This window comes from Cucumis melo, chromosome 4, assembly GCF_025177605.1.
Source record: "Cucumis melo cultivar AY chromosome 4, USDA_Cmelo_AY_1.0, whole genome shotgun sequence".
NCBI lineage: Eukaryota > Viridiplantae > Streptophyta > Magnoliopsida > Cucurbitales > Cucurbitaceae > Cucumis > Cucumis melo.
Window position 1 is genome coordinate 29,239,315 of NC_066860.1, and position 27,742 is coordinate 29,267,056.

The 27,742-nt window shown below is 31.0% G+C and overlaps 4 protein-coding genes and 2 pseudogenes across 4 annotated transcripts; 4 read left to right on the forward strand and 2 right to left on the reverse strand.

Annotated features, from left to right (window-relative positions):
• LOC103486998 (cytochrome P450 72A397-like) lies at positions 1-3,392 on the forward strand. Its single transcript, XM_008445182.3, has 5 exons — positions 1-393; positions 966-1,183; positions 1,451-1,701; positions 2,275-2,668; positions 2,750-3,392. Exons 1-5 carry the CDS (start codon positions 120-122, stop codon positions 3,173-3,175), a joined length of 1,563 nt encoding a protein of 520 aa, XP_008443404.2. The 5' UTR covers positions 1-119; the 3' UTR covers positions 3,176-3,392.
• A 3,524-nt stretch (positions 3,393-6,916) lies between these two features.
• On the forward strand, positions 6,917-11,849 carry LOC103486999 (cytochrome P450 CYP72A219-like). The gene is made up of 5 exons (XM_008445183.3): positions 6,917-7,655; positions 7,765-7,982; positions 9,059-9,309; positions 10,087-10,480; positions 11,272-11,849. Exons 1-5 carry the CDS (start codon positions 7,367-7,369, stop codon positions 11,695-11,697), a joined length of 1,578 nt encoding a protein of 525 aa, XP_008443405.2. The 5' UTR covers positions 6,917-7,366; the 3' UTR covers positions 11,698-11,849.
• Positions 11,850-16,872: 5,023 nt separating this feature from the next.
• Positions 16,873-17,882, forward strand: LOC127149080 (ribonuclease MC-like; annotated as a pseudogene).
• A 774-nt stretch (positions 17,883-18,656) lies between these two features.
• LOC103486995 (F-box protein CPR1-like) lies at positions 18,657-19,952 on the reverse strand. The gene has a single exon (XM_008445179.3). The coding sequence runs from the start codon at positions 19,883-19,885 to the stop codon at positions 18,743-18,745; it is 1,143 nt and encodes a 380-aa protein (XP_008443401.2). The 5' UTR covers positions 19,886-19,952; the 3' UTR covers positions 18,657-18,742.
• Positions 19,953-24,373: 4,421 nt separating this feature from the next.
• LOC127148985 (ribonuclease MC-like) lies at positions 24,374-25,128 on the forward strand (annotated as a pseudogene).
• Positions 25,129-26,342: 1,214 nt separating this feature from the next.
• LOC103486997 (F-box protein CPR1-like) lies at positions 26,343-27,702 on the reverse strand. Its single transcript, XM_008445181.3, has one exon. It carries the CDS (start codon positions 27,569-27,571, stop codon positions 26,429-26,431), a length of 1,143 nt encoding a protein of 380 aa, XP_008443403.2. The 5' UTR covers positions 27,572-27,702; the 3' UTR covers positions 26,343-26,428.
• Positions 27,703-27,742: the final 40 nt, after the last annotated feature.

Sequence of the window (27,742 nt, forward strand, 5' to 3'; positions counted from 1 at the left end):
CCTACCCCCACCCAATAAAAGTTGGCCCAAAGTCGCCTTTGAACTTTAAATTACCACTATCTTGTGATGTGTGCCCAAATCTTGAAAAATCAACTAAAAACTGTGGGGGATCACTGGAGATGAAGTGGAATTGGATATGGGTGGTGGGTTTACTGTGGGTGTTGGGATTATGGGGATGGAGAATTGTGAATTGGGTTTGGTTTAGGCCGAAGAGGGTTGAGAAGTTGTTGAGACAACAAGGCCTCGCCGGCAACTCTTATCGCTTTCTCTTTGGTGATACAAAGGAGATTACGGAGGCCGTCCGGCGAGCAAGAACATCGCAGCCCATGAGCTTTTCCCATCATATTGATCCACGCACAACCCCTTATTCTTATCCCACCATTCACAAATACGGTAATTATTATTACTTCTATATATCCAAAGACATATACTATGGCCTGGATTTTAAAATACGTCACATTTTCCCTACTTCCTACTTCCATCTCTGTCCTTCTCACTCACGTCCCTTTCTCCCCTCTCGCACTTGCACGGATTTTTTCACTTTCCCTTCTTTATCAGGAGTGTGAGGAATTGCTCTACTTCTTGTGTTGGAAGAGAAGTGGGAGAAATTATATTGGAGCCGATCTAAGGGAGAGGGATTGGTTAATGTATAGCATCTACTAAGAAACAAATAAACAAGGACTCGTTTATTAAATATATATCATTTTATACTAAAAATAAATTTAAAGAGTAAATGAATTGATGCATTGCTTAGATCAAAATTTATTACTATTATCATATATGTAATCTTTTTAGTGTACTCAATGTAAATGTTCTATGCATTTCAAATACATTTGTTTCACTAACAAGTACTGTCTGATATGTATTTCGTGCTTCTTTATCTGATCTAACTTTGTAATAAAAATATAATGACTTGATTTAGTTAAAGCTAATACATAGTAAAAATTTAAAATGAAATTTGGTAGGTAAGGATTCTTTCACATGGTTTGGAACAACTCCAAGAGTATATATAACAGAGCCAGAACAAGTGAAGATTGTTTTCTCTCAAATCAATGAATTTCATAAGACCTCTTCTTTTCCCTTTAGAAGAAGAAAGGGAAGTGGGCTTGCCTCTCTTGAGGGACCTAAATGGGCTAAACACAGAAAGATCATCAACCCTGCCTTTCATGTGGAGAAGTTGAAGGTATACATTTTAGTTCTTCAGTTAACTGAACTCTTCAAGTGATGTCATTTTCCTCCCACACACACATAGTTAATAATATTGATTTCCACTTTTTAGGTCAATCTGAACAAAAAATTCTTTTTTTGTTGTCTACAAAATTTGACTAAGAGTTGCAAGACTTCAGTTAGAACAGATCAAAACCATGGTTAGTAAAAAAGTTATAAAAAAACAACATATAATCTACAATGGTTTGTAATGACATTTAAAAAAATTGTAAAACTTTTGTAGGATATGTTTCCAGCATTCTCGAAGAGTTGTAGAGAAATGGTTAACAAATGGGAAAACATGATTAGTGAAGAAGGAAGAAGTGAAATAGATGTGTGGCCTGACTTACAAAACATGGCTGCTGATGTGATTTCTAGAACTGCATTTGGAAGTAGTTATGAAGAAGGAAAAAAAATCTTCCTGCTCTTGAAAGAGGCAGCTTCGCTATCCACTACATACCTAACAAACAGAATCTATTTCATCCCAGGGTTTAGGTAACACACAATTCAATTGGATGATTTATATATGTTCGGTTTAATTTAATTAAATCTGTTTTTCAAGATGGTGTCTTTCTTTTGGTTGGGAACTGAATGTCCGTTTGGATTACATGGGCTTTCATATCATTTTAGTTCACATGGAGTGCTATTATCCAAGACTAATTGTTCTAGTATAATATTAAAGCTAATGAAATTCAAAAGAGGTACAATATATCTTAAGTGGATTGTTGAGGATCACACGTTGGAAAAGATCAACAAACCTCATACTCTTTATAAAATCGATGGGTTATTTCTCTCGTTGTCAATTAGTTGATGAATGAAAACTCATGTGTTCTACTATATATATATATGAGTCATTGTATATAATAACCAACTCAATGGTACCCACGTCCAAATGTCTCTATATATTTTGAATATAGTTTCTATTTTATCTTTTTAAAGTTCTTAAATGTTTCATTATTACCGAAGAAAATTAAATTGTGTAAACTAAAATATAAAGTAATAAGTAAAAGTACTATTTTATTTGAATGCATCAGTTCTTGATGAAATATAGAACATAATTGTTTTCAGGTATATGCCAACTAAATTAAACAAGAGGATGCGAGAGACTGATAGGAAAATACGAGATATGGTTTTGAGTATTATAAACAAAAGACAAAATGCTATGGAGAAAGGTGAAGCTTCAAATAATGAAGATCTTATAGGGATCCTATTAGAATCAAATGCAAGTCAAATTGAAGAAGACCAAAACAAGAAAGAAGTTGGAATGAGCATAGAAGAAGTAATTAATGAATGCAGGCTTTTCTATTTTGCTGGTCAAGAAACCACAGCTGCATTGCTTACTTGGACAATGATTCTACTTGGTCGATACTCGGAATGGCAAGATCGAGCGAGAGCAGAAGTCTTGGAGGTTTTTGGTGATAACAAGAACTTGGATTTTGATCCTCTAAGTCATCTAAAAATAGTAAGTAAAATCATCTTTGTCTATCTAATTAGTTCTTAAACTTTAAAAATAACTTAATTTTATACATACCATTTGATATAGGTAAGCATGGTTCTGAATGAAGTTCTTAGACTGTACCCTCCGGTTGGAATGTTAGCTCGAGAGATTCAAAATGAAACAAAATTGGGGAATTTGACATTACCCAGTGGAGTGTCAATAGGAATACCAATCTTAAGTATGCACCAAAATCCCAAAATTTGGGGTGAAGATGCAATTGAGTTCAACCCAGGAAGATTTTCAGAAGGAATCTCGAAAGCAACAAAGAATCAAGTAAGTTATATTCCTTTTGGATGGGGTCCTCGTATTTGCATTGGTCAAAACTTTGCAATGATTGAAGCCAAAATAGCATTATCGATGATTTTGCAACAATTCTCATTTACACTTTCTCCAACTTATACTCATGCTCCTATCACAAATATCATTATTCAGCCACAACATGGAGCTCATCTCATCCTTCGTAAACTATAATAATACTTTTGGTTTCATCCTTCATAAGCTATAGTTTTTTATTCTACTGTCTTTAGGTACAAACATGAATGAGGTTATTCTAAAACCTCTTACGCTTTCTTTGTTTCGTCAATAGTTTTGATTTCGTAAATTGGTTTTTTTAATGTTATTTAACTCGATGTAATTATTTTAAAAATGATGTGGAATATGATTAAATGGAAGAAGTATCCTTACTATATATAATATATAGTTATTATATAATACGTGTATATTGATAGAAATTTGACTAGATGGAACTATACAAAAATTTGCTTCCCTTGCTCTCAATGATATTAGATGCCCGGTTACTCCTATACATTGAACCTTAGTTCGAACGAGGGAATGATCGATAAGAATGATATGATAAAAGTTCATGTGTCAATTTCGTTGAAAAATCTTAATGCACTCATCCAATCTATCAATTTTTTTAGATTTTTCTCGGATAAACCAATAAATTTTTAATGTAATTTTACATAATATCACTGAGTCTTTTAACTCAATATTATAAAAGTAAATATATTTTTTAATTAGGCTGCAAACTTTTAATTTGAATTAGTAAAATAATGTTTAATGGTTGACTCAAGTTTTGGCCTTTGTGCAAGGGCTATAAACCACTTGAATAACACATTGGTTATATTTGGATAAAGCAATCTTTGAACATTATCACAATGAAGCATCATTTATTTTCTTTAACTATAAAATTTAAGAAGTCCCAAATGAATATGATTTCCAAGTTTATCATCCATTTATTCATATTTCATCCCCTTCATGATAATTCAAATAAAAGAAGGAGAGCATCTTTACAAATTAGTTTAGATAGATAAAGGCCTTGGTTGTGTGGTCGGCCATTTATTCGACAGAGAAGTATTATCACATTTGTTGGCATTCAAAGGGCAGTCAACAAAAGCCGTAGCATTCAAATTGAAACAAAAACTTATTTCTTGAAATTGTTGAATTCCGGTCCCATAGTTGCAGTTGCATCGAACAGCTGGTGTTTTTCCAGTCCTTGCACTTACTGCTCCATAAATTTGAGTCCTTGAGAAAGGTTGTCTATTAGGTATAATTTGGCTATTACCAAGAATCAGCAACAGATTGTTTTGAATATATGTTTCCATCCCAAAACTGAAATATTCTTCTTGATCAAATAAAATCTTCTCAGTACAAGTTCCATGGTCATCCCACTCGTGTCAACATAACCATAGGTTATCTCCAGTGATAATATTGGGCCATTTATTTTCACTAATTCCGGGTTGGAGATTGCTAATCCGAACAATCAACGAAACGATTTCTTTTTTAGTTATTTACATCTCAATAATACTTCGAAATCGTTGTCTGTTGGACTCTTTAGAATGAAATTAATAATCACAGTTTCATGAACACCAACAAAAATGACAAGCAAATTAGTGAAGCTATTAGCATATAAATGTTGTTAGGTCTTTGATAATAATACAGAGCATGGGTATGATAAGATGTTAATTAGGTATCCATTTAGTTGAGATCTTTCGGGGCATCAAGTAACCTCACTAATGTATTTTGTTATAAAAAAGACCTTGGGTTCGAGACACAACCGAAATATAAAAACCGATAAAATATAATATTAAAATAATAAAATATAATATATAAATAAATAAGAAAATAAAAAACTAAAAAAAAAAATTCACTTTCTCCAAATAATTTGGAATTCTTTTCATAGTTATTTATAGGAAAAATGGCAAGTAGAGGATGGATTACTTATCCACTAAGAGATATATTTTCAAGACATATTTCAAGGACGTTGGATGATTAAGAGGGTGACAAGTGGCCATGGACACTAAACTTGATTAAATAATGGATATCTATTTAATATAATATTTATATTACTCCCCTTGCAATGTCCATTACATATATGAAATATATATCATTAAAACTTTAGTAGAAAAAAATCAAATGTAAAAAATACTAAAGAGTCATATTCTAAATCTAGAATAAAGAGTATTACATAGATTTTGAAATCTTTACAACCGTACAAATAAAAAAGTAGTTAACCTTTCTTCAAATATTTGTTATAATTTCAAGAGTTTGACGCTTTAAATAATATATATGAAATTAATATTTGTTCTCTCTTTTATATATATTAATTTTAGACATAAATATAATTTAATAGATCCAAGTTGGTTTCTTGGATATGTTTGAGACGTAGATTTGAATTGTGTTGATAATGATTTTTCTACAACAATAATTATAGTGTTGATACTAGATGTTTGTTCTTCAAATGTAAAGTTGAGTGAAATTGATTAATAATTGTATGTGTTCGAAGTATAACTTAAAGTTGAGTTATTTAAAGAATTTATATTTTTGGAGAACAGAGTTAAAGTTATAAATATTCACAATATTGATTTATGTGACCCAAAAAACATACACTTTTTTTGTGGTTTATTGCAATTATTTTTTGTGTTTGTTAATTTTTGTTATTTTTTCAACTTTTTGTTCCATCATCCAACTACCAACATTTCTTCTGAAATTCTTAAACAGATTTGAGATGTAAACTAAATAAATAAAAACATATTTTACAATTTTCTAAGAACAACTATTGCCCTTAATTTACATAAAATAATTTTATTTACTTAGATAAAATATCATAATTTGACATATTTTACTGTATTTGTAATTTTCTTTTAAAAAGTTGCTATATATACTTATTATTTCTAAAATTGATAAATAGTGTAATTACCCATCATATATCATTCACTTACCATCGTAATCTTGTTTAGCATAAAAATAAAAAACAAATCCTTCTTTCCTTTGTAAAAAGGAAAATTTGTTAAAATTTAAGTACGATAATTTTTAGAAACATTTTTAAATATAGTAAAATTAACGAAAATATTTATAAAATGTAACAAAAGTTCATATCTATCACCGATAAACTTCTAAGAAAGAGGAAAAAAAATCATGTTAAGCATTCATAGTAATTTCCAAACAACTATAATACGAAAAAACAATTAGGTTCAAACAATAGATATCATAGAATAAGCGAAGAAATTAGAATCATATTCCAGAAAATACATGAAGGATGAAGCAGTGTGCGTGCGAAAATGAGACGACAAGGTGAGGTGGTGGGTGAAAAGTGATGGGCAACGCAAACTGAGGAGTGAGGACAGCCTCATACTTGAGCTGGGCTGACAAATACCACACCTCCAAACTTGCCCCAACTTTAAGCATTACAGGCCTCAAGCAGATAGGATCATGCTACATAACCTAAGGAAACAAAAATGCAAATTGGGCTCGAGCCAAGCCGAAGGAGTTTGATCTCAGCTATGGCCTCCTAAGGATGAGGGATGCCGACTAATATTGGAGCGTACTACACCCTATTTGAGAGAAAGATGGTTTACGTTAATTGATTGCATTTAAAAACATAACTTTTACTAGCTTTTTCTCTATTATTTAATCCTCTTCATGATTTTGACATTAGAAGTTTTTTTCTTTATTCTTTTCGAAGATCTCTATTCTACGAATTATAAATCTATCGTTTTTGTCACGTGAAGGTTAAATGCATTTTTCTTCATCTAAAATTTAGCAAAAACAATTTTAATAAATGTTATGGTCTAAATAAAAGTGTTGAAACATAAGAAAAAGTACTGTAAATTTTATGAGTGTTTGGTAAAATAATTAAGTAGGGGAAATAAAAAGAAGTTTAGTATACTCTACCACAGCTCAACTAATGTTTAACTAAAAAAATGGGTGCCTGATTGAAAAGGGTTGTTGTGTACGTAATCAATGACGTTGTAGTCGTAGACAATATACAAAGTTCTATCTTTGTTTTGAATTAATTACACATGCAGACAAGTTCGGTGGCTCCATTTATTTCTCCGGATGAGGTTCATGGACCGACTGCATCTTCGTTTTAACACTATTTTATGCTTCAATTCTTTTAACAAATCAAATTACAAATTTCCAAAGTATCGCCACGTGGAGCTCTCTTTTAAATTTCTACAAAAATGTAATAATTAATACTAAAATAAACAGGGGAATCTTTAAAGTTGTAAAAAATCTACCTTTATCCTGTGATGGGGTGCTCAAGTCTTTGCCTAGAAATTCACACAATTGGAAAAGGAAAATGATATATATATATGTATATATATATATAGGGAGACAGTTTTGTGTTGGGAAATTAAAGTGTAAAGTGGGGAAGTGGATATGATGAATTGGAATTATAATTGGATATGGGGAGTGGGTTTGTTGTGGTTCTTGGGATTACTGGGATTATGGGGATGGAGGATTGTGAATTGGGTTTGGCTTAGGCCAAAGAGGCTTGAGAAGTTGTTGAGACAGCAAGGCCTCGCCGGCAACTCTTATCGGTTTCTGTTTGGTGATACAAAGGAGATTGGGGTGGCTGTCCGGCAAGCAAGATCGCAGTCCATGACCTTCTCCCATGATATTGCTTCACGAGCCACTCCTTCCTCTTATCCCACCATCCACAAATATGGTACTACGTGTCTCTTCCTCTCATCTAATTCTGATCTTTTTATTATCACTTCATCATCTGGTCAATTTTATCATCACTTATTTGTTTTAAATGAAATATTAACTGGTAGGTAAGGATTCTTTCACATGGATTGGAACAACACCTAGAGTGTATATAACAGAACCAGAACAAGTGAAGATTGTTTTCTCTCAAATAAATGATATTCGAAAGACATCTTCGTTTCCCCTTAGACGAAGAATGGGCAGTGGACTTGTAACTCTCGAGGGATCTAAATGGGCTAAACATAGAAAAATCATCAACCCTGCTTTTCACATGGAGAAGTTAAAGGTATAATTATTATTATTATTATTATTATTATTATTATTTGGCCTAATTTCAATATACTTTCCAGAAAAAGGTTCATTTTTGTAAATTTACTTTTCAAAAAAAGAAGAAAAAAAACTCTAACACAGATTCTACCATGTAGAAACTAAGACTATTTAGAGTGTCATCATATATAGATGGTTTACCATGTCTACAGAGCTACAATTTATATGCATTTTCCATGTTTAAAGTCCTTTTCTTTCAGTCTTACTGTATGTGTAATTTAAGATGTTCGAAGGTTTTTTTTTTTCTTCTTTTGAACAAGATACTAAAGAAAATGGATCACCAGAGATTGAAGAGTTTTTTAGATTCAACCAAATTGTTCAGATTATAAATTTTACCTCTTATTTAAAAAACAATTCAAACCCAACTATGAAACATTTCCATTACTTGGTTATTTAATTTAATCTAAATTTTTGTTCTAACAAGAACAAAATGTTAATACATGAAAGTTTAATTTAATTTAATTATTTTTTTATATATGGAATTAACATTTAAAAACTCGATTTTCAATTTATATAATCAAAATGTTATTTTCAAGGTGCTTTAACAAACTATTTTTAGGAATTTATTAGATAATAATTATCCAAAAACAACAAAACATTTGGGAGATGAGGATAATTCATTTCTCATTGAAATTTATTTCCCTTCTAATAAATTAAAAAAGAAAGAAAGAAAGAAAGAAAAGTATATAGGACCCACAACACGTTTAAAAAGTACCTTGAATAATGTACCAAAAGAATTTTGATGCATGGTTTGGTTTATTGTACTAGATAACAACTGTCTATCATATATAACAGCGGTGAGATCAAGATGAGCCTCTTTAGGTTCACTATTCATGTATTAGATTTCAAATTCTTTTTATTAAACTAGATATTCATTTAAGTTTTATAGATTCTGATATACTATATTAAATAAGGTGAGGTTCTATTTTAATACCAATTGTCAATAAAAAAAAAAAAAAAAAATTCATCCATCAATCTTATAAGCACAGTGTGAGTCCTTTAGTAATGTATTATTTGTTTGTAAAATATTTGTAGGAAATGTTTCCGGCATTCTCAAAGAGTTGCAGAGAAATGGTTAACAAATGGGAAAAGATGATTAGCGAAAAAGGAAGTGGTGAAATAGACGTGTGGCCTGATTTACAAAATTTGGCGGCTGATGTGATTTCTAGAACTGCTTTTGGAAGTAGTTACGATGAAGGGAAGAAAATCTTTCAACTCTTGAAAGAGTGGGCAATGCTATTGATGTCATACCTAACTAAGAGAGCTTATTACATTCCAGGGGCGAGGTATGATATTTCAATGTATTACGAATATATGTTGCTATAATTATTTAAATTGATCCTAAATTAAATATCATTTTAGTCTCTATGCCATTTGTTAGTATAACTTTCTTTTGATCCAAAACGATATATATTCTTTTTCAATTGATATCACTGTTAACTAATTGACAATGAAATAAATAGTATCAAAGTATCTTTAAAAGATTTCGAGATCTCTCCTTTTTTTTTTCAAATAGTGTAGGTTCCTCGATATATCTCAATAAGTTGGTGTGTCTTTGAGTCCATTATTTTTGGATTGAATCCAATATTTGAACGGTTGAATGCACACGTTTGATCAATTACTTCATGAACTATGATAGTATATTAAATTTAATTAATTTTTATTTGATAATTTTTAATGTTTCAAGATTTACATTTTTAGTCTTAGATTTTTACTTTCATGACTCACTTTTAGTGGTTAGTGTTAGTTTTTAGTTAGTTAATTTTTTTAATTGAGAATACAATCATTTTTGTATTTTATGTTATTTATGACTTTAGGCTTAAGGTCTGAGGGTTTAGAGAAGTGTCATTTATAAATCCTCTAATCGACCTATTGATGTATTTGCAATCAGCATTAACTAATACTTTTATCTAATAATAACTTTTGCCATTTGTTCATGAATATAGTTAACACAATGGTTAGAGAATTAAGTAAATATTTGTGTTTATCTTTATTTTTTTACTTTTTTTTTTCTTTTTTACTTTTTATTTGTCGTTTTTGTAATTGAAAGTATTTACTTTTAGGTATATACCAACGAAATTAAACAAGAGGATGCAAGAGATTGATATGAAAATACGAGATCTGGTTCGGGGTATTATAAACAAAAGACAAAATGCTATGAAGAAAGGTGAAGCTTCCAAGAATGAAGATCTGTTAGGCATTCTTTTAGAATCAAATGAAAGTCAAATTGAAGAACAAAAAAACAAGACAGATGTTGGAATGAGCATAGAAGAAGTAATTAGTGAATGCAGGCTTTTCTATTTTGCCGGTCAAGAAACCACAGCTGTATTGCTTGCTTGGACGATGGTTCTACTTGGTCGATACTCAGAGTGGCAAGATCGAGCAAGAGCAGAAGTCTTGGAGGTTTTTGGCGATAACAAGAAATTGGATTTCGATGGTCTCAGTCGTCTAAGAGTAGTAAGTAAATCATTCGTTTCTCTCTATATTTAGTTATTTTAACTTAATTACCATAGTTGGGTTACGTTACAAGTTTTGCTCGTAAATTTTTATATTTGTGTCTATTTAGTCTTTAGAAATATTAGAATTAATTGTCTCTTCAATCTGTAGGGACAATTATCCCTTCAACACAAATACTCTACATAATAATATGGATATAACCATCACAAGAACTATGTCTTTGAGAGCCACACACCAACATGATTATAAGTGTAAGGAACAAGACTTTGATACCATTTGGTTCATGAAATTTTAAGTGTGTGTCAATAGGTCATCGACCTATTCCATATTTTAGAAATTGTGGATTTTTTTCTAGACTCAAAAAGGAAAGTTTAGAAAACTATTATAATCAAATTTAATTTTTACATTTAACATATATTACTTTAATTTTTTAAATCAGTACATATATAAGACATTTTAAAATACAAAACATATAGATAAGGTGTTCAAAAACCAAGTTGAATTGGCAAACCGAGATAAACCAAATGGTTTAGTTCGGTTTTTATAAAAAAAAGTTTCTTAACCTTTTAAAAGTTTTAGTTTTTTTGGTTTGATCTACAATTTTTTCTCTTAAAAAAAATAAACCAGACCCAACTGATACCAATTCAGTTATACAGGTAATAAATTGAAAGCTTACAGCTTGCTTTGTACCGATTTGATTTTATAAAATTAAGAAAAAAAATTATGTTTCCAGAATTTTGACTAAGAATATAATTGATCAGTATAAGTTATATTTATTTTGGTAATTGCAGGTAAGTATGATACTAAATGAAGTTCTCAGGCTGTACCCTCCAGTTGGAATGTTAGCTCGAGAGGTTTACAAGGAAACAAAGTTGGGGAATTTGACATTACCTAGTGGGGTATCAATAGGAATACCAATCTTAAGCATGCACCAAAATCCCAAAATATGGGGGGAAGATGTACTTGAGTTCAACCCAGAAAGATTTTCGGAAGGAATTTCCAAAGCAACAAAGAATCAAGTATGCTTTATTCCTTTTGGATGGGGTCCTCGTATTTGCATCGGTCAAAACTTTGCAATGATTGAAGCCAAAATAGCATTATCGATGATTTTGCAACAATTCTCCTTTACACTTTCTCCAACTTATACTCATGCTCCTATCACAAATATCACTATTCAGCCACAACATGGAGCTCATCTCATCCTTCGTAAACTATAATAATACTTTTGGTTTTTATCCTTTTTTCCTAAGCTATATAAATAGCTTTTTATTTCTCTATCGTGTTTCCTCTTCCATTGATATACATTTTCACTTACTTGAGTTCTTTCTTTATATATATTTCAAAACTAGATGAAGAGTGTTCGATATTATACTATATTTACTTTTACCCATTCGCTTAAGATTTTAAATTGGATCGATGATTTAAAAGATATTAATGTTGAACCTTGCAATGTTAAAATTGAACTCTTTTCTTTACCATAATATCTTCTCTAATACATCATCTCATTAACTCTCTCTCTCTCAAGTCAGAAAAATATAATCTTCTCCTTTCCAAATTCTCTGTACTGCTTACGTTGTGAAACATTTACTTATCATGATTTAATTATATTTAATGGTAAATACTGTGTATAAAAAATAATTGATTACATATATCAAAAGGTTTTAATTTGTAACTTCCTTTTATTTTCAATAAGAATTTATGAAAAAAAATTCTTCTCCTTCTGCTTGATATTGTTTTATTTAGTTCCCATCGCATCTTCTCAGGGGTTTTTAAATGATTATTGTGTCATGTTTTGTAACTATTTCATTTTTTCTTTTTCTAAAATAAAATATATCTCCTTTTTATGACTTAATAATGATTTGCATCTTTTTTAAATACAATTGTATAATTCTTTGGCAAATTCTAAAACATAAACAATTATATTCTTTGAAAGCTATTGTTTTTTAGTTTTCAAATTTTGGTTTGGTTTTTTAAATTATTGGTAGAATATAGATAACAAAAGAAAAAAGTTTGAGATAAGAGTAGTGCGTAGATTTTATTGTTAAAAACAAAAACCAAAAGAATATATATATAACCTCACGTTATAAAGACAAATTTATCTGATCAATATTAATTTGGATGCAATTTTGGATCGGTTGCCTATGGATACGGTTGAATCCATAGAAAAGTAAAGATAAAAGTAAAACCAGAGAGTTATCTAATTCAAAAAATGTGAAATGATAGGTGGTAAGTCTAGAAGAGTTTGTAACAAATAAAAATGGAATGTGCAACGTGGAACCAAATTGAACCACCTCATCCCTCAAGATTTAGGCCAATTGTGGGGCTTTACCGGATGCCTCGGCCTCATCGATCGAAGCTAAAGGCCAAGCTAAGTTCGAGACGAGTCAAGCATTTCCACACAAACGGCGGCTGAACTGGATCAACCCTCCATTCTGGAACATTACTCTTTGTGGCCAAAATTTAGTCATGTGCACTCACGGTTTCTATATAGGAAAAAGAAATAGCTTCTAAGGAAGATTCCTCAATCTCATTACAATAGCAATGGAATAAGCCCTGGAAAAAGAAACTTATGCTCCTCCATCTCCTAGCTTGCTCTATCTCTTTTAACGAATTATATTGCTTAAGTTTCAAAGGTTTAGTGGCATGCATGTGCCAACATCGGTGTTTTCTTTTTTCATCTTTCTTCTTCAAATAAGTTTCCTTGTCTCTGTTAATACAAGGTCCATTAAGTTAGCTATTTTTTAAATATTCCAAGTTTGACATTCCATCTTTTTCTCTTCCTCGGGAAGAAATCTTCCTCCTCCTCCTAGAATTTCTTTCATCTTCTTTCTCCTGCGATTTCTTTCATTTGATTTCTTTCATCGTCTTTTTTTTTTCCTCTTCTTTTTTTCTGCAATTTCTTTTCATAATCTTTCTTATTTTTCAATTAAATCTTTCAATCGTCTTTCTTTTTTTCCTCGTTGCGATTTCTTTTCATCGTCTTTCTTCTTTTCTGATTTTGTGATTTCTTTCGATTGTCTTTTCTTCTTTTTTTATTCTTTTTTATGACGTTTAATAATTGCATCCTCTTTCTTTTTTTCTGATTCTTTTTTACCTTGTTTAATCTTTTCATCATCTTTCTTTTTTCTTTTTTTAGCTGTAATTTATTTCCATCGTCTTTTTTCTTTTCTTCTTTATTTATTTATATCGTTTAAATTTGGATAATCAAATCTAAACGATCGTGTACAAAAATCATTTAGATTGGAGTAGCCAAATCTAAACCAAAAGAATTTAAAAAATCATTTAGCCAAATCTAAACGATCGGGTGAACAAATCTAAATCGTGTAGACAAATCTAAACCATCGTATAGACAAATTTAAACGATCCTATAAAAAAATAAATGATGGTGTAGCAAAAGAATTCTACAACATTCTAAACGATCGTGTAGACAAATCTAAACGATTATATAAAAAAAATAAACGATTGAATTTAGAATAATCGTTTAGACCAAAATTTGAAAAAAAATCGTTTAGATTTGATCCCAAATCTAAACGATATTATAACCAAATTTAAACGTAACCAAATTAAACCATAGAATTGAAAAAACAAATTGTAGACATAATTGTGTACCAAACAATAGTCAAATCCAAATCTAAACGATCGTGTAAAACGATAGTCTAACAAAATTAAACGATAGAATTGAAAAATAAATTGTATATCTAAATGATCGTGTACCAAACAATAGTCAAATCTAAACGATGGCAGATATATTATGCGTGCGTTATTGCCAGCGTAATTGATGGGGCATTTTTAGTATTTTACATGGTCGGCGTCTGAACTTTTTCTATTTTCGAAATTATTCTATACAATGTAAATACTTTGCCACTTTTTTATATTTTTGAAAAGATCCCAATGAATAACCTAAATGTTCAAAGAAAATATTGAACAAAAATTTTGAAGGAAAAAAAGAGAAAAATTTATGATGTAACCCTAATATTAATGTTGATGATGCAAAATGAATGCAATTTAAAATGAACCCTAATATTTTTGAATAGTATCTAATACGTAGCAATTATTTGGTTGAGTCTAAAGTGAGAGGTACGTGCATGCCTACCTACCTACTTTCACATAAGCCGCCACAGTTGAAACAATTGACATGATTATTGTAATTATCAACACCAATATATAATTTCACATTTTTACTTCAAATATCTTTGTTTTTCTTGTTCAATGTTATTTGTGATGAAACTAATATAAAAGTATACACACACATTTAATATCATATTTAATGAATCTGGATAAGAAGCCACCCATCTCCAATATTACTCTCACTGCTGTGGTCAAATCTCTTATAGGGTAATGTAATATCCACAAAAATGTGATCAATGAATGAATTCTCGATTTTGTACCAATTAAAGTGTGAAGGGATGAATTAATTGGAAAAAAAAAATAAATTAAAGAGAAGCAGTTGTTTTGAAACAAATTAGATAAATAAGGCAATTTTTTGTTTTTGGTTTCTCTCTTCTTAGAAAATGAGTTTTTTTTTCCTGAGAAGTTTCAAATCATATTTATTATTTAATTTTGAGTTTTTTTTTTCCTGATCTTGACTTATTCTTCCAATAATTATAGTAAAATAATTTAGTTTTAGTCCATAATCATAGAAATGTGTATTTTACTGCCACTAAATCATAATAAGATAATTAATCAAACTAATATAAACTAAATAAGCTCAAAATAATAAATATGAGATTTCAAATTTTGGTCAAATCCGACATAATTTTATGCATAATTAAAAAGCGTATTCTACACCTTATCTAATTACAATTGATTGTCCATTTCAGCCATTTAAATCATTTCTATTTAAATTCTTGTGATAAAAATGATTTAAAATATATTTTAAATGATATTTTGAGTGGTTGTCAAAATATTCTAATTTTACTCAAAACGATTCGTTTTTACACTTGAAAATGTATTTTAAATACACTCTAATTCTAAAGTTTAATGGCTTGTATTTCCACGATGATGTGATTCCTTGTCTAATATCAAAATTTTGACATTTTTCTTAATATACACAAATAGATGCAAGTAAATAAATAAATATATGAATAGAAATAAAGTATTTTTATAAATATAAAAAATTGATAAACTATTTACATTTTATAGAACAAAACAATTAAAATTAAGACAAAATTTATTACACTTGAATTTTTTATTAAATGTAAATATTTTGCCAAATGTTCTATTTTTTACGATTTTCAATAAAAAAATTATTAAATTTGGTTATAATTATTCTAAAAATGAATTAGTATCAAAATTAACTTATATTAATTTAACCAGATAAAATAAAAATTACAACACTTAATTTTAATCCACCCTTTTAAAAAAAGATACCGTAAAAGTTTGAATAAAGACTTGGAAACCAAATGAAAACATTTACAAATTTCGATTGAAAAGAACTTGATCTCCACCATTCGCAAATACTCGAATCCCTCCTTAACTTTATGTTGTTCATATTGCATATATATATATATATATATATATAGAATTGCTTGAAGTTCTGCCACTTCCTTCGATCTCAACTGCAAAACAACTTTTAATATTTTGTCAAAATTCAACCAATTTTAACGTTAAAGTAAAAATTAGAATTGAACTTCTGAAAGTTGTGCCAATTTCCGCTACAAATAATTTAGCTCAAAGTTGAAAATTCTAACTTTTTTTTAATTTTTGTCGTTCGTTCCTTAATTTATAATTATTAAAACCCATCTTAAAACTCATTCAATACAAAATCAAACTTTGCACGCAATTAAGTTGGTCAGAGAAATCCCATTAAACAACACCCCAAAAAAATTAAATTTGTAAGTTTCATGGGAAAAAATTTAGTATCAATTTTCTTTCAAATTTCTAACCTTATCAATTTCGTAACAAAATATATATGTTTTAATTTCAAATTATTGGATATGCACACGTTAATATAATTTTTATCAATTCTTCTCGAGAACATCTCATTTTATAGAAAAATTGTAACACACTCTAAAAAAATCTAAAGTTTGAGTTACATTCCTCTTGCATAAACGAGGAAGAGTGTTGATATGATATATGTTACCCATTATATTAAATTTAAGTCTCACTCGTTAGGTTAAGCTTTTGATTTAATTATTCATTCCTTTGTTCCTTCTAAATTAATACTCATTTTCACGTTTAAGCTTTTGAAACGATAGATGGTTTAAGATGGTTTTTAGGTCAATTAATAATATAAGGTAACGTGACATGTATTGAAATTAAGATCGTCATCATAATAATCAATAATTATTGTGAAATATATAGAAAGTTGGGAAGATTTTTTAGTATAAATAGTGGTGGAGAGGAACATCAATGTTCACAACACTTGAGTTTAATTAATAATGGCGGTAGCAATGGCAAGGGGAAGGAGAGAAATTATGTTATTGTTCGTGGTTACCTTAAGCATCAGCTTGTTTCCTACTATGAAATCACAAACATTTGATGACTTCTACTTTGTTCAACAATGGCCACCGGCAGTTTGCGCTGGACGTTCAGGACAATGTGTAGGACAAGGGTTTCGGTACTTTACAATTCATGGTGTGTGGCCTCAGAAAGGAGGACAATCTATAGTTAATTGCCCTGGCACCAAATTTGACATCAATCAGGTATTGATCTATTTTATAATTGTCAAACCCACTCTCTAAATACATAGTTTATGCCCTAAACACGACTCTTTTTAACATTACGTGGGAGTGAGTTTCAGATTTCGAGTTTAACAAACACTCTACATCAAACGTGGCTGGATGTGATAAATGGAAAAGACCAAACTTTTTGGTAACACGAGTGGAACAAACATGGAACTTGCTCAGAAAGCAAGTACCAAATGCTACCATACTTCCAAATGGCGATAAATATGAAGTACAAAATCGACGTTCTTGGTGCCATGAGGGTAGGTGGGGTAGTCCCAAACAACCACAAGAAGGCCAAACAAAGAGTAGAGGTGGTAATCTTCAATGCATATCACGCATATCCTCTTCTTCGATGTAAAAAAGATTCAACCGGCCAATACCTGTTGACGGAGGTTGTTATGTGCTTTAAGGATGATGGTGTCACCCTTCTAAATTGCACTCGATCAAAATCCACTTGTGGTGCAGACTTTCTCTTTTGATAACGTATGTGTTTAATTCTCATGCATGTCAATAATAATGTTATTACTTAATAATGCATGCATGTGCTTAATTCCCCATACATAAACATAAGAAATAAGATGTATACATGTGTGGTTGTTATCTATAATGAAAATAAGTTGGTGCTATGCTTCACCAATATTTGTCTATAAGTTCATATAATGTAATGTGTGTTAAAGTTTGTTATCTTATGTAATTTAAAGATTCACGATTAATAATATAATACTTTGGAAGTACTTTTTTGTTTCTGTTTTTCCTCTAAAAATTTTTATACATCTGTATTTTTTAATTAACAGTAAATAAATTTTATCTCTGCTCTCTTTTTCTCTTCAGAAATTCTCTCAAATTTTGAAAATGAGCAAAGACCAACCTCATATATGCGACCCCTTATTTAAGCAAGATAGATTACGAAGCCATGAACAATAACCAAACACATGTAATTTTTTTTCCAAAAGAAATATTATTTGGTGTTTTATCCTAAAAAATTTAATTAATTACATCATTAAAATTTATCATAAAATGTCTTGTAATTTAGAACCACTTCTGCGGCAAATGTTTATTTCCTTTGAAAACATAATTCATCCAAGATAGTTTCAAAACTATACTACATTTAATATTATATAGTTTTTCTAACTGTTCACATATATTATGTAGTCATACAATAAAATGTGGAGCATATAGCAAAAAATGTGCGACAATTATCGATCAATTACATAATAACCAAAGCCTATTTTTAACAATAATTTAATATATAATAATATTTTTAAAAAATTGCAAACATTACAAAGTCAATTGAAATCAAACACAATCCAACTGAACCTTTATATTTTGGATTGGATATTTCTAGCCGGATTATTTAAACATTCATTTATTGCATTTCTTTTTTTTTCAAAAAATTTAGAACTGTCTTAAAATTATTTTTAGAACGCAATAATGTGAAGGAATGGCAAAAAGAAAATAAAAGAAAAGAAAATAGAAGAGAGAAAAGTAGGTTTATAATTGTCGTAATATCCACAAACATTGTCCTCTAAGGATTATTCTTATTAAGTATGAAAGACAGTCCGGAAACTACAGCCATTAAGGAATCTAAAAAGCTTCAAAATTCATAATTGATGCTATCTCCTCCCTTAACAGACAACAAACTCTTGACAAAAGCAGTACCTTGAAACCTGCCTGGACTCCCTTTTATAGGAACCTCTTTCACCTCCTCACTTCTAATATTATACACAATCAACTGTCCACCATTACCCTCCATTAAAAGTTCTTCAGAGCTTACAAACAACAATGGCTTCTCAATCCCAGAAACAGGCCCAATTGTCAATACTTTTGACCATGAAACCCCACCTGATTCATCCTTCCCCATCTCCCACATGTCGAACCTTCTTTCATCTCCTCTTGATGGATAATGAAACAGAACAATACATCCATCCAAAACCCCTAAACTCCTATACCAGTCCCTCGTCCCCTGGAAACTCTCCGGTACCGGAATTTGGCCGAAAACCTCCTCGCTCATGTCGAATGTCAGTATAATCTCTGTATTTCCATCGTCATCCGCCCACCAGTAATATGTTCCTTCATGAAACACCTCAAAGCAAGGCGCCCAAAATACATGGCCACAAACAGGGGTTTGAATTTCTCTCCATCTTTCTGTACTCAAATCATAAACTTCCACTTTGGGAGGGTAAAAATAGCCTGGTCCTTCCACAAAATCAACAACCCTAACTACTTTGAAATCCCTAGATTTGGAATCGTATCCAAATCCAACGGCGTTTGTTGACGAATCGTAGCCGTCGGGTTCAGCCGGAGGTTCAGTGAGAAGCAGAATCGACGGGGGAAGCTTATGAAACTCTCGGGTTGAGGGATTGCAGAGGAAAATATCCTTAAGAAGATCGGTGAGGCAGAGTAAGCCGTGAGAATGGCCATGGAGTTCGAAAAACCGAAAATCCTCATGGAACGGTAAATCGATATCGGAAATGGACAGAGATGAATGGATTGAGAGAGGTAATTTGAGGATGGAGAAGATGTTTTCCTCGTTTCCGGATTCTTTGGTAACAAAGCGCTTGAGAAGAACGTGTTTGTGTTGAAGAGAAGTGGAGAAATGTTTTTCTTTGAATTTAGGATCATTGAACAGAGCATACCAGGATTTACGGACGCACTTGAATCGGAGGAGAGACTCCGGGGGAAGTCTGGAGAGAATTTCGATGATTACTCCATCAGGAAGATTTCCGAGGGACGCCATTAGAGATGTTTGAGAGGAGGGTGTGAATGTAAGAAAGAGACAGAAGGTTACAATATCGGCGGTTATATTTTGGTATGGAACTCTTCGTTGTTTAGAGAGAGGGGAAATTGTTGGGTGTGGGCGAGACTACATCCCAGGCTTCTTGATTTACACGTGTGCAGTACGATCTAAAATATAATGCGCTGTCACTTCGACGGTTTAGTTAATTATACTACTAAAATAATTAATATTTTTCTCCCTACTAAAATAAACCAAAATAACCCAATTTTAGAAAGTGATAGAGTTGATTAATGCCAACCATTACTCGAATATGAAATTTTGTTATATTTGTTAAACATCCTTGACCGTCTATCCCATCCCACTCAAATTAGGGAGATTATAAAATTATTTTAATAAAAAATGTCATCCACCCAAACTCAAATTTCTAATGTTATTTAAGTATATATTAACTTATAAATATTATTATAATTCCTATATATTGTTATAGTAACGTTGGTTTGAAATTTGTAATAAATATGAATTACTCCATTATTCTATTTTTATCCCAACTAAATTACTTGCCTCAGCAAAATTCAAAAGCACAGAACCTAACCATTTCAAATATGGACGAAAATAAGATTGAATTAACAAATAACATGAAGGAAGTTACACATGTTGATTTAAATTAGAAAGAAATTAATAAAAATGAGTGGCTACCTATAATTATTTTATTGATTTTTAAAAAAATATTATTTTAATGATTTTTAAAAAAAATTATTTTAAATAACTTAAAAAAAATATTACAAAACGTGATAGATTACTGTCGATGTTAATTAGATCATGATGTTTTATTATATTTATAAATATTCTAGGGGCATTTACAAAATTAACAAAAAATTTATGATAATAGGATCTATGTCATTACATTTTTTTTTTCTAAGTAGCAAATTTAGAAGCGAATAATCCTGATAGGCTTCTAATAGTCATTCAATAGTTGTCTAATAGTCCTCTGATAGCATTAATTACTTGTCATATTTGTCACATTTCTAATATGCAAAAAAGAAATGGTATGAACTAAATTGTTTTATCATCTATGTAATTTTCCAATATTTTATTTCATTGGAAAATGTCGAGGGATGACAATTGTGAAGATATCTATAAACAAAACTGAAACTTTAAAGCCTTTTATTTAGCAAAATCACAAGAATAACGATGACTATAGGATAAATGATTATAAGAAGTTGATAAATATTTGTTGTTTATGCAATAGGGCATGGCGTAGACGCCTCTTTCAGGCTTCAGCATACAATAATCTTGACAGTTGCCTCAAAATTTGAAGTGTAATATTTAAGCTTTGGATGATTAATCTTTAATGTATATTATACTCAATTCAAAGCCCATAACTACAATAATAATTGAAAAGATCAAACATTTGAGTATAAATAGAGAGTTAGATGGCAAAAGTAAAATTTAAAACTTCGTGGTCTTTGATCTTCAAGAAGTTGTAACTACAAGTCAATTCAAGCTTCAATCTTCTGGAATTCAAGGAAAGTTTGATCTTCCAAGTCTTCGATCTTTCATAAGGTTGATTTTTGAGGTTGATGATAACTTGCACGTCTTGAGAGTCTTCAGAAGTTTTTGTCTTCAATTCTTCAGAGCTTCGATTCTTCTCTTCAATCAAAGGTCCCCTCAAAATGAATGAGAAGGTCTCTATTTATAGAGAATCTCGATGGGCTTTAGGTGGGCGTGAGCTCATTTGCTTGTTGGGCGGGCTTAGGCCTGGGCCCATTTGCTTGTTGGGCGGGCTTAGGCCTGGGCCCATCTGCTTGTTGGGTTTGGGCTTGGACCCATCTGCTTGTTGGGCTTGAGCTTGGACCTGTTTTCTTGACAGGCTTAGGCTCGGACCCATTTGCTCGATTGGTTTGGGCTTGGATCCATTTGCTTGGTGGGCTCGAACTCGACCCACTTATTTGCGCAAGCTCGGGTCCATTATTTCTTTGGCCCAATTTTTTTTAGGGCCTTGAACTAGGTTGGGTATGAGAAAACTTGACTACCTAAATCCAATCAAATTATAATTATCTCAATTTTGCTGTGATGACGTGGCGTGATTTAATTGGTCAAAATTTCCTGTTCAATAGTGATTCCTTGTGTAATATCAAAATTTTGACATTTTTCTTAACATACATAGAGAGAGATGCGAGAAAATAAATAAATATATGAAAAGAAATAAAGTGTTTTCATAAATATAAAAAATTGACAAACTATTTAAACTTCATAGAACAAAACAATGACAAAATTTATTACACCTGATTTTTCTATGAAATATAAATATTTTACCAAATGTTCTATTTTTTACGGTTTTTAATAAAAAAAAATCATTAAATTTGGTTATAATTATTCTAAAAAAGAATTAGTATCAAAATTAGCTTATATTAATTTAACCAGATAAAATAAAAATTACAACACTTAATTTTAGTCCACCCTTTTATTTTAATCCACCCTTTTAAAAAAAGATACATTAAAAGTTTGAATAAAGACTTAGAAACCAAATGAAAACATTTACAAATTTCGATTGGAAAGAATTTGATCTTCGTCATTCGTAAATGCTCAAATCTCTCCTCAACTTTATGTTTTTTATATTACGTATATATGTATAAAATGAAATAATACTAACTTCAAAAGTTAGCTTAGTGATAAAGTTGTCTCTCAATCTCGTTATTACATAAAAAATAAATAGTCAAATTAAAAAATAACAATAAAACTAGAAATACTGAAAATTACATGGAAAAACTTCAAACTAGAGAAAAAGCTAGACCACTAGCTAGAAAGGAATTTTACTATATAAAAAATTATTACAATCGATCACCAAAAAAAACATTAACTCAATTACAAGAGCATTTCTTGAAATACACAAGACTTCTTACACGGTGTTTCGAGCTCATTAGTTTCTTCAATATTTTCATATATGGGATGATTACATTCATAATAATTTTGCTAAAAACTCAACAAATTCCATTTTGATGAGATACTTGGAGAATCCATAGTTTCTGTTACATCCATACATGTCCTTCATCAATTATCATAATTCTCAACTCAAAGAATTATGACCTATTCCGCTTTAGAGTACACTATTTGGAATGCCACCTTTTAAGATTTTTTTTTCCAAAATCACATATCAGTAAATCTTATTTCAATTGGTGAAACTTCTGGAGTTCTTCGACCATCAATACACGTAACTTCCACCACACAACTTACATAACCAACAAGTCAATGTTCGTGTGTGACGAGGTGCACAAGTGTGATACGCATCGAATTATAATATAGTAAAACCATCTTGAAAAGTTGAGTATCGTCTTTAAATAATTAAAATAATAACAGTAATAATAGCAACACAATAATTAACATGTAAAAACTCCACCTTAGAGAAAAATCATAGACTGAAAATAGAAATCATTAAATGAAAATTTATATACTACGACTGCACATATAAATTTTTCTAAGACCCTACTACAAGAACATTCTCTCAATATATTATATCATTCACACAAATGAGCTAATATGGCAAACTTCTTGTATATGTTTCTTTAAATTGGGATGGAAATCAAAGACATATGTCTTTTATAGAATGGATCGAAGTTTTGCCACTTTCTTCGATCTCAACTGCCAAAACAATTTTTAATATTTTGTCAAAATTCAACCAATTTTAACATTAAAATTAAAATTAGAATTGAACTTTTAAAAGTTGTGCTAATTTTCGCTACAAATAATTTAGCTAAACGTTGAAAATTCTAACTTTTTTCAATTTTTGTCGTTCGTTTCTTAATTTTTAATTATTAAAACCCATCTTAAAACTCATTCAATACAAAATCAAACTTTGCACGCAATTAAGTTGGTCAGAGAAATCACATTAAACAACACCCCCAAAAAATTAAATTTGTAAGTTTCATAGGAAAAAATTTAGTATCAATTTTCTTTAAAAAAAAAAAGGTTAGTGTCAAATTTGTAATCTTATCAATTTCGTAACAAAATATATATGGTTTAATTTCAAATTATTGGATATGCACACATTAATATAATTTTTATTGATTCTTCTCGAGAACATCTCATTTTATAGAAAAATTGTAACACATTCTAAAAAAATCTAAAGTTTGAGTTACATTCCTCCTGCATAAACGAGGAGGAACGTTGATATGATATATGTGTTACCCATTATATTAAATTTAAGTCTCACTCATTAGATTAAGCTTTTGATTCAATTACTCATTCCTTTGTTCCTTCTTAATTAATACTCATTTTCACATTTAAGCTTTTGAAACAATGGATGATTTAAGATGGTTTTTAGGTCAATTAATAATATAAGGTAACGTGACATGTATTGAAATTAAGACCGTCGTCATAATAATTATTGTGAAATTTATAGAAAGTTGGGAAGATTTTTTAGTATAAATAGGGGTGGAGAGGAACATCAATGTTCACAACACTTGAGTTTAATTAATAATGGCGGTAGCAATGGCAAGGGGAAGGAGAGAAATTATGTTATTGTTCGTGGTTACCTTAAGCATCAGCTTGTTTCCTACTATGAAATCACAAACATTTGATGACTTCTACTTTGTTCAACAATGGCCACCGGCAGTTTGCGCTGGACGTTCAGGACAATGTGTAGGACAAGGGTTTCGGTACTTTACAATTCATGGTGTGTGGCCTCAGAAAGGAGGACAATCTATAGTTAATTGCCCTGGCACCAAATTTGACATCAATCAGGTATTGATCTATTTTATAATTGTCAAACCCACTCTCTAAATACATAGTTTATGCCCTAAACACGACTCTTTTTAACATTACGTGGGAGTGAGTTTCAGATTTCGAGTTTAACAAACACTCTACATCAAACGTGGCTGGATGTGATAAATGGAAAAGACCAAACTTTTTGGTAACACGAGTGGAACAAACATGGAACTTGCTCAGAAAGCAAGTACCAAATGCTACCATACTTCCAAATGGCGATAAATATGAAGTACAAAATCGACGTTCTTGGTGCCATGAGGGTAGGTGGGGTAGTCCCAAACAACCACAAGAAGGCCAAACAAAGAGTAGAGGTGGTAATCTTCAATGCATATCACGCATATCCTCTTCTTCGATGTAAAAAAGATTCAACCGGCCAATACCTGTTGACGGAGGTTGTTATGTGCTTTAAGGATGATGGTGTCACCCTTCTAAACTGCACTCGATCAAAATCCACTTGTGGTGCAGACTTTCTCTTTTGATAACGTATGTGTTTAATTCTCATGCATGCCAATAATAATGTTATTACTTAATAATGCATGTGCTTAATTCCCCATGCATAAACATAAGAAATAAGATATATGTGTGTGTGGTTGATATCTATAATGAAAATAAGTTGGTGCTATGCTTCACCAATATTTGTCTCTAAGTTCATATATAATATAATGTGTGTTAAAGTTTGTTGTCTTTATGTAATTTAAAGATTCACGATTAATAATATAATACTTTGAAAATATTTTTTTTTGTTTCTGTTTTTTCTCTAGAAAATTTTATACATCTGCATTTTTAATTATAAATTTTATCTCTACTCTCTTTTTCTCTTCAGAAATTCTCAAATTTTGAAAATGAGCAAAGACCAACCTCATAGATGCGACCCCTTATTTAAGCAAGATAGATTACAAAGTCATGAACAATAACCAAACACAAACATATATAATTTTTTTTCCAAAAGACCTTCTTTATAACTGAAATATTATTTGGTGTTTTATCCTAATAAATTTAATTAATTACATCATTAAAATTTATCAATAAAATGTCTTGTAATTTAGAACCACTTCTGCGGCAAATGTTTATTTCCTTTGAAAACATAATTCATCCAAGATAGTTTCAAAACTATACTACATTTAATATTATATAGTTTTTCTAACTGTTCACATATATTATGTAGTCATACAATAAAATGTAGAGCTTATAGCAAAAAGTATGACAATTATCCATCAATTACATAATAACCGAAACCTATTTTTATTTTAACAATAATAATTTAATATATAATAATATTTTTAAAAAATTGTAAACATTACAAAATCTAGTATCAACTTTGATTGTACATGTAAGTAGAAACTTTTATTGTTAGACTTATATGCACCATTGATAACGATCTAAGATTAATATTTACAACTTGATCTATTGATCTATTAACGATAGAATTATGTCGAATTGAAAATTATTTTTGGACTATTCCAAAAATTCTGAGTATCAAACACAATCCATCAACAGAATTGACTTAACTCTGACCTTTATATTTTGGACTGGATATTTCGAGCCGGATTATTTAAACATTCATTTATTGCATTTTTTCTAAAAAAAAATTTAGAACTCTCTTAAAATTATCTTTAGAACGCAATAATGTGAAGGAATGACGAAAAGAAAAGAAAATAGAAGAGAGAAAAGTAGGTTTATAATTGTCATAATATCCACAAACATTGTCCTCTAAGGATTATTCTTATTAAGTATGAAAGACAGTCCGGAAACTACAGCCATTAAGGAATCTAAAAAGCTTCAAAATTCATAATTGATGCTATCTCCTCCCTTAACAGACAACAAACTCTTGACAAAAGCAGTACCTTGAAACCTGCCTGGACTCCCTTTTATAGGAACCTCTTTCACCTCCTCACTTCTAATATTATACACAATCAACTGTCCACCATTACCCTCCATTAAAAGTTCTTCAGAGCTTATAAACAACAATGGCTTCTCAATCCCAGAAACAGGCCCAATTGTCAATACTTTTGACCATGAAACCCCACCTGATTCATCCTTCCCCATCTCCCACATGTCGAACCTTCTTTCATCTCCTCTTGATGGATAATGAAACAGAACAATACGTCCATCCAAAACCCCTAAACTCCTATACCAGTCCCCCGTCCCCTGGAAACTCTCCGGTACCGGAATTTGGCCGAAAACCTCCTCGCTCATGTCGAATGTCAGTATAATCTCTGTATTTCCATCGGCATCCGCCCACCAGTAATATGTTCCTTCATGAAACACCTCAAAGCAAGGCGCCCAAAATACATGGCCAGAAACAGGGGTTTGAATTTCTCTCCATCTTTCTGTACTCAAATCATAAACTTCCACTTTGGGAGGGTAAAAATAGCCTGGTCCTTCCACAAAATCAACAACCCTAACTACTTTGAAATCCCTAGATTTGGAATCGTATCCAAATCCAACGGCGTTTGTTGACGAATCGTAGTCGTCGGGTTCAGCCGAAGGTTCAGTGAGAAGCAGAATCGACGGGGGAAGCTGATGAAACTCTCTGGTTGAGGGATTGCAGAGGAAAATATCCTTACGAAGATCGGTGAGGCAGAGTAAGCCGTGAGAATGGCCATGGATTTCGAAAAACCGAAAATCCTCATGGAATGGTAAATCGATATCGGAAATGGACAGAGATGAATGGATTGAGAGAGGTAACTTGAGGATGGAGAAGATGTTTTCCTTTTTTCCGGAGTCTTTGGTAACAAGGCGCTTGAGAAGAAGGTGTTTGTGTTGAAGAGAAGTGGAGAAATGTTTTGCTTTGAATTTAGGATCATTGAACAGAGCATACCAGGATTTACGGACGCACTTGAATCGGAGGAGAGACTCCGGGGGAAGTCTGGAGAGAATTTCGATGATTACTCCATCAGGAAGATTTCCGAGGGACGCCATTAGAGATGTTTGAGAGGAGAGGGTGTGAATGTAAGAAAGAGAGAGAAGGTTACAATAACGGCGGTTATATTTTGGTATGGAACTCTTCGTTGTTTAGAGAGAGGGGAAAATTGTTGGGTGTGGGCGAGGCTACATCCCAGGCTTCTTGATTTACACGTGTGCAGTACGATC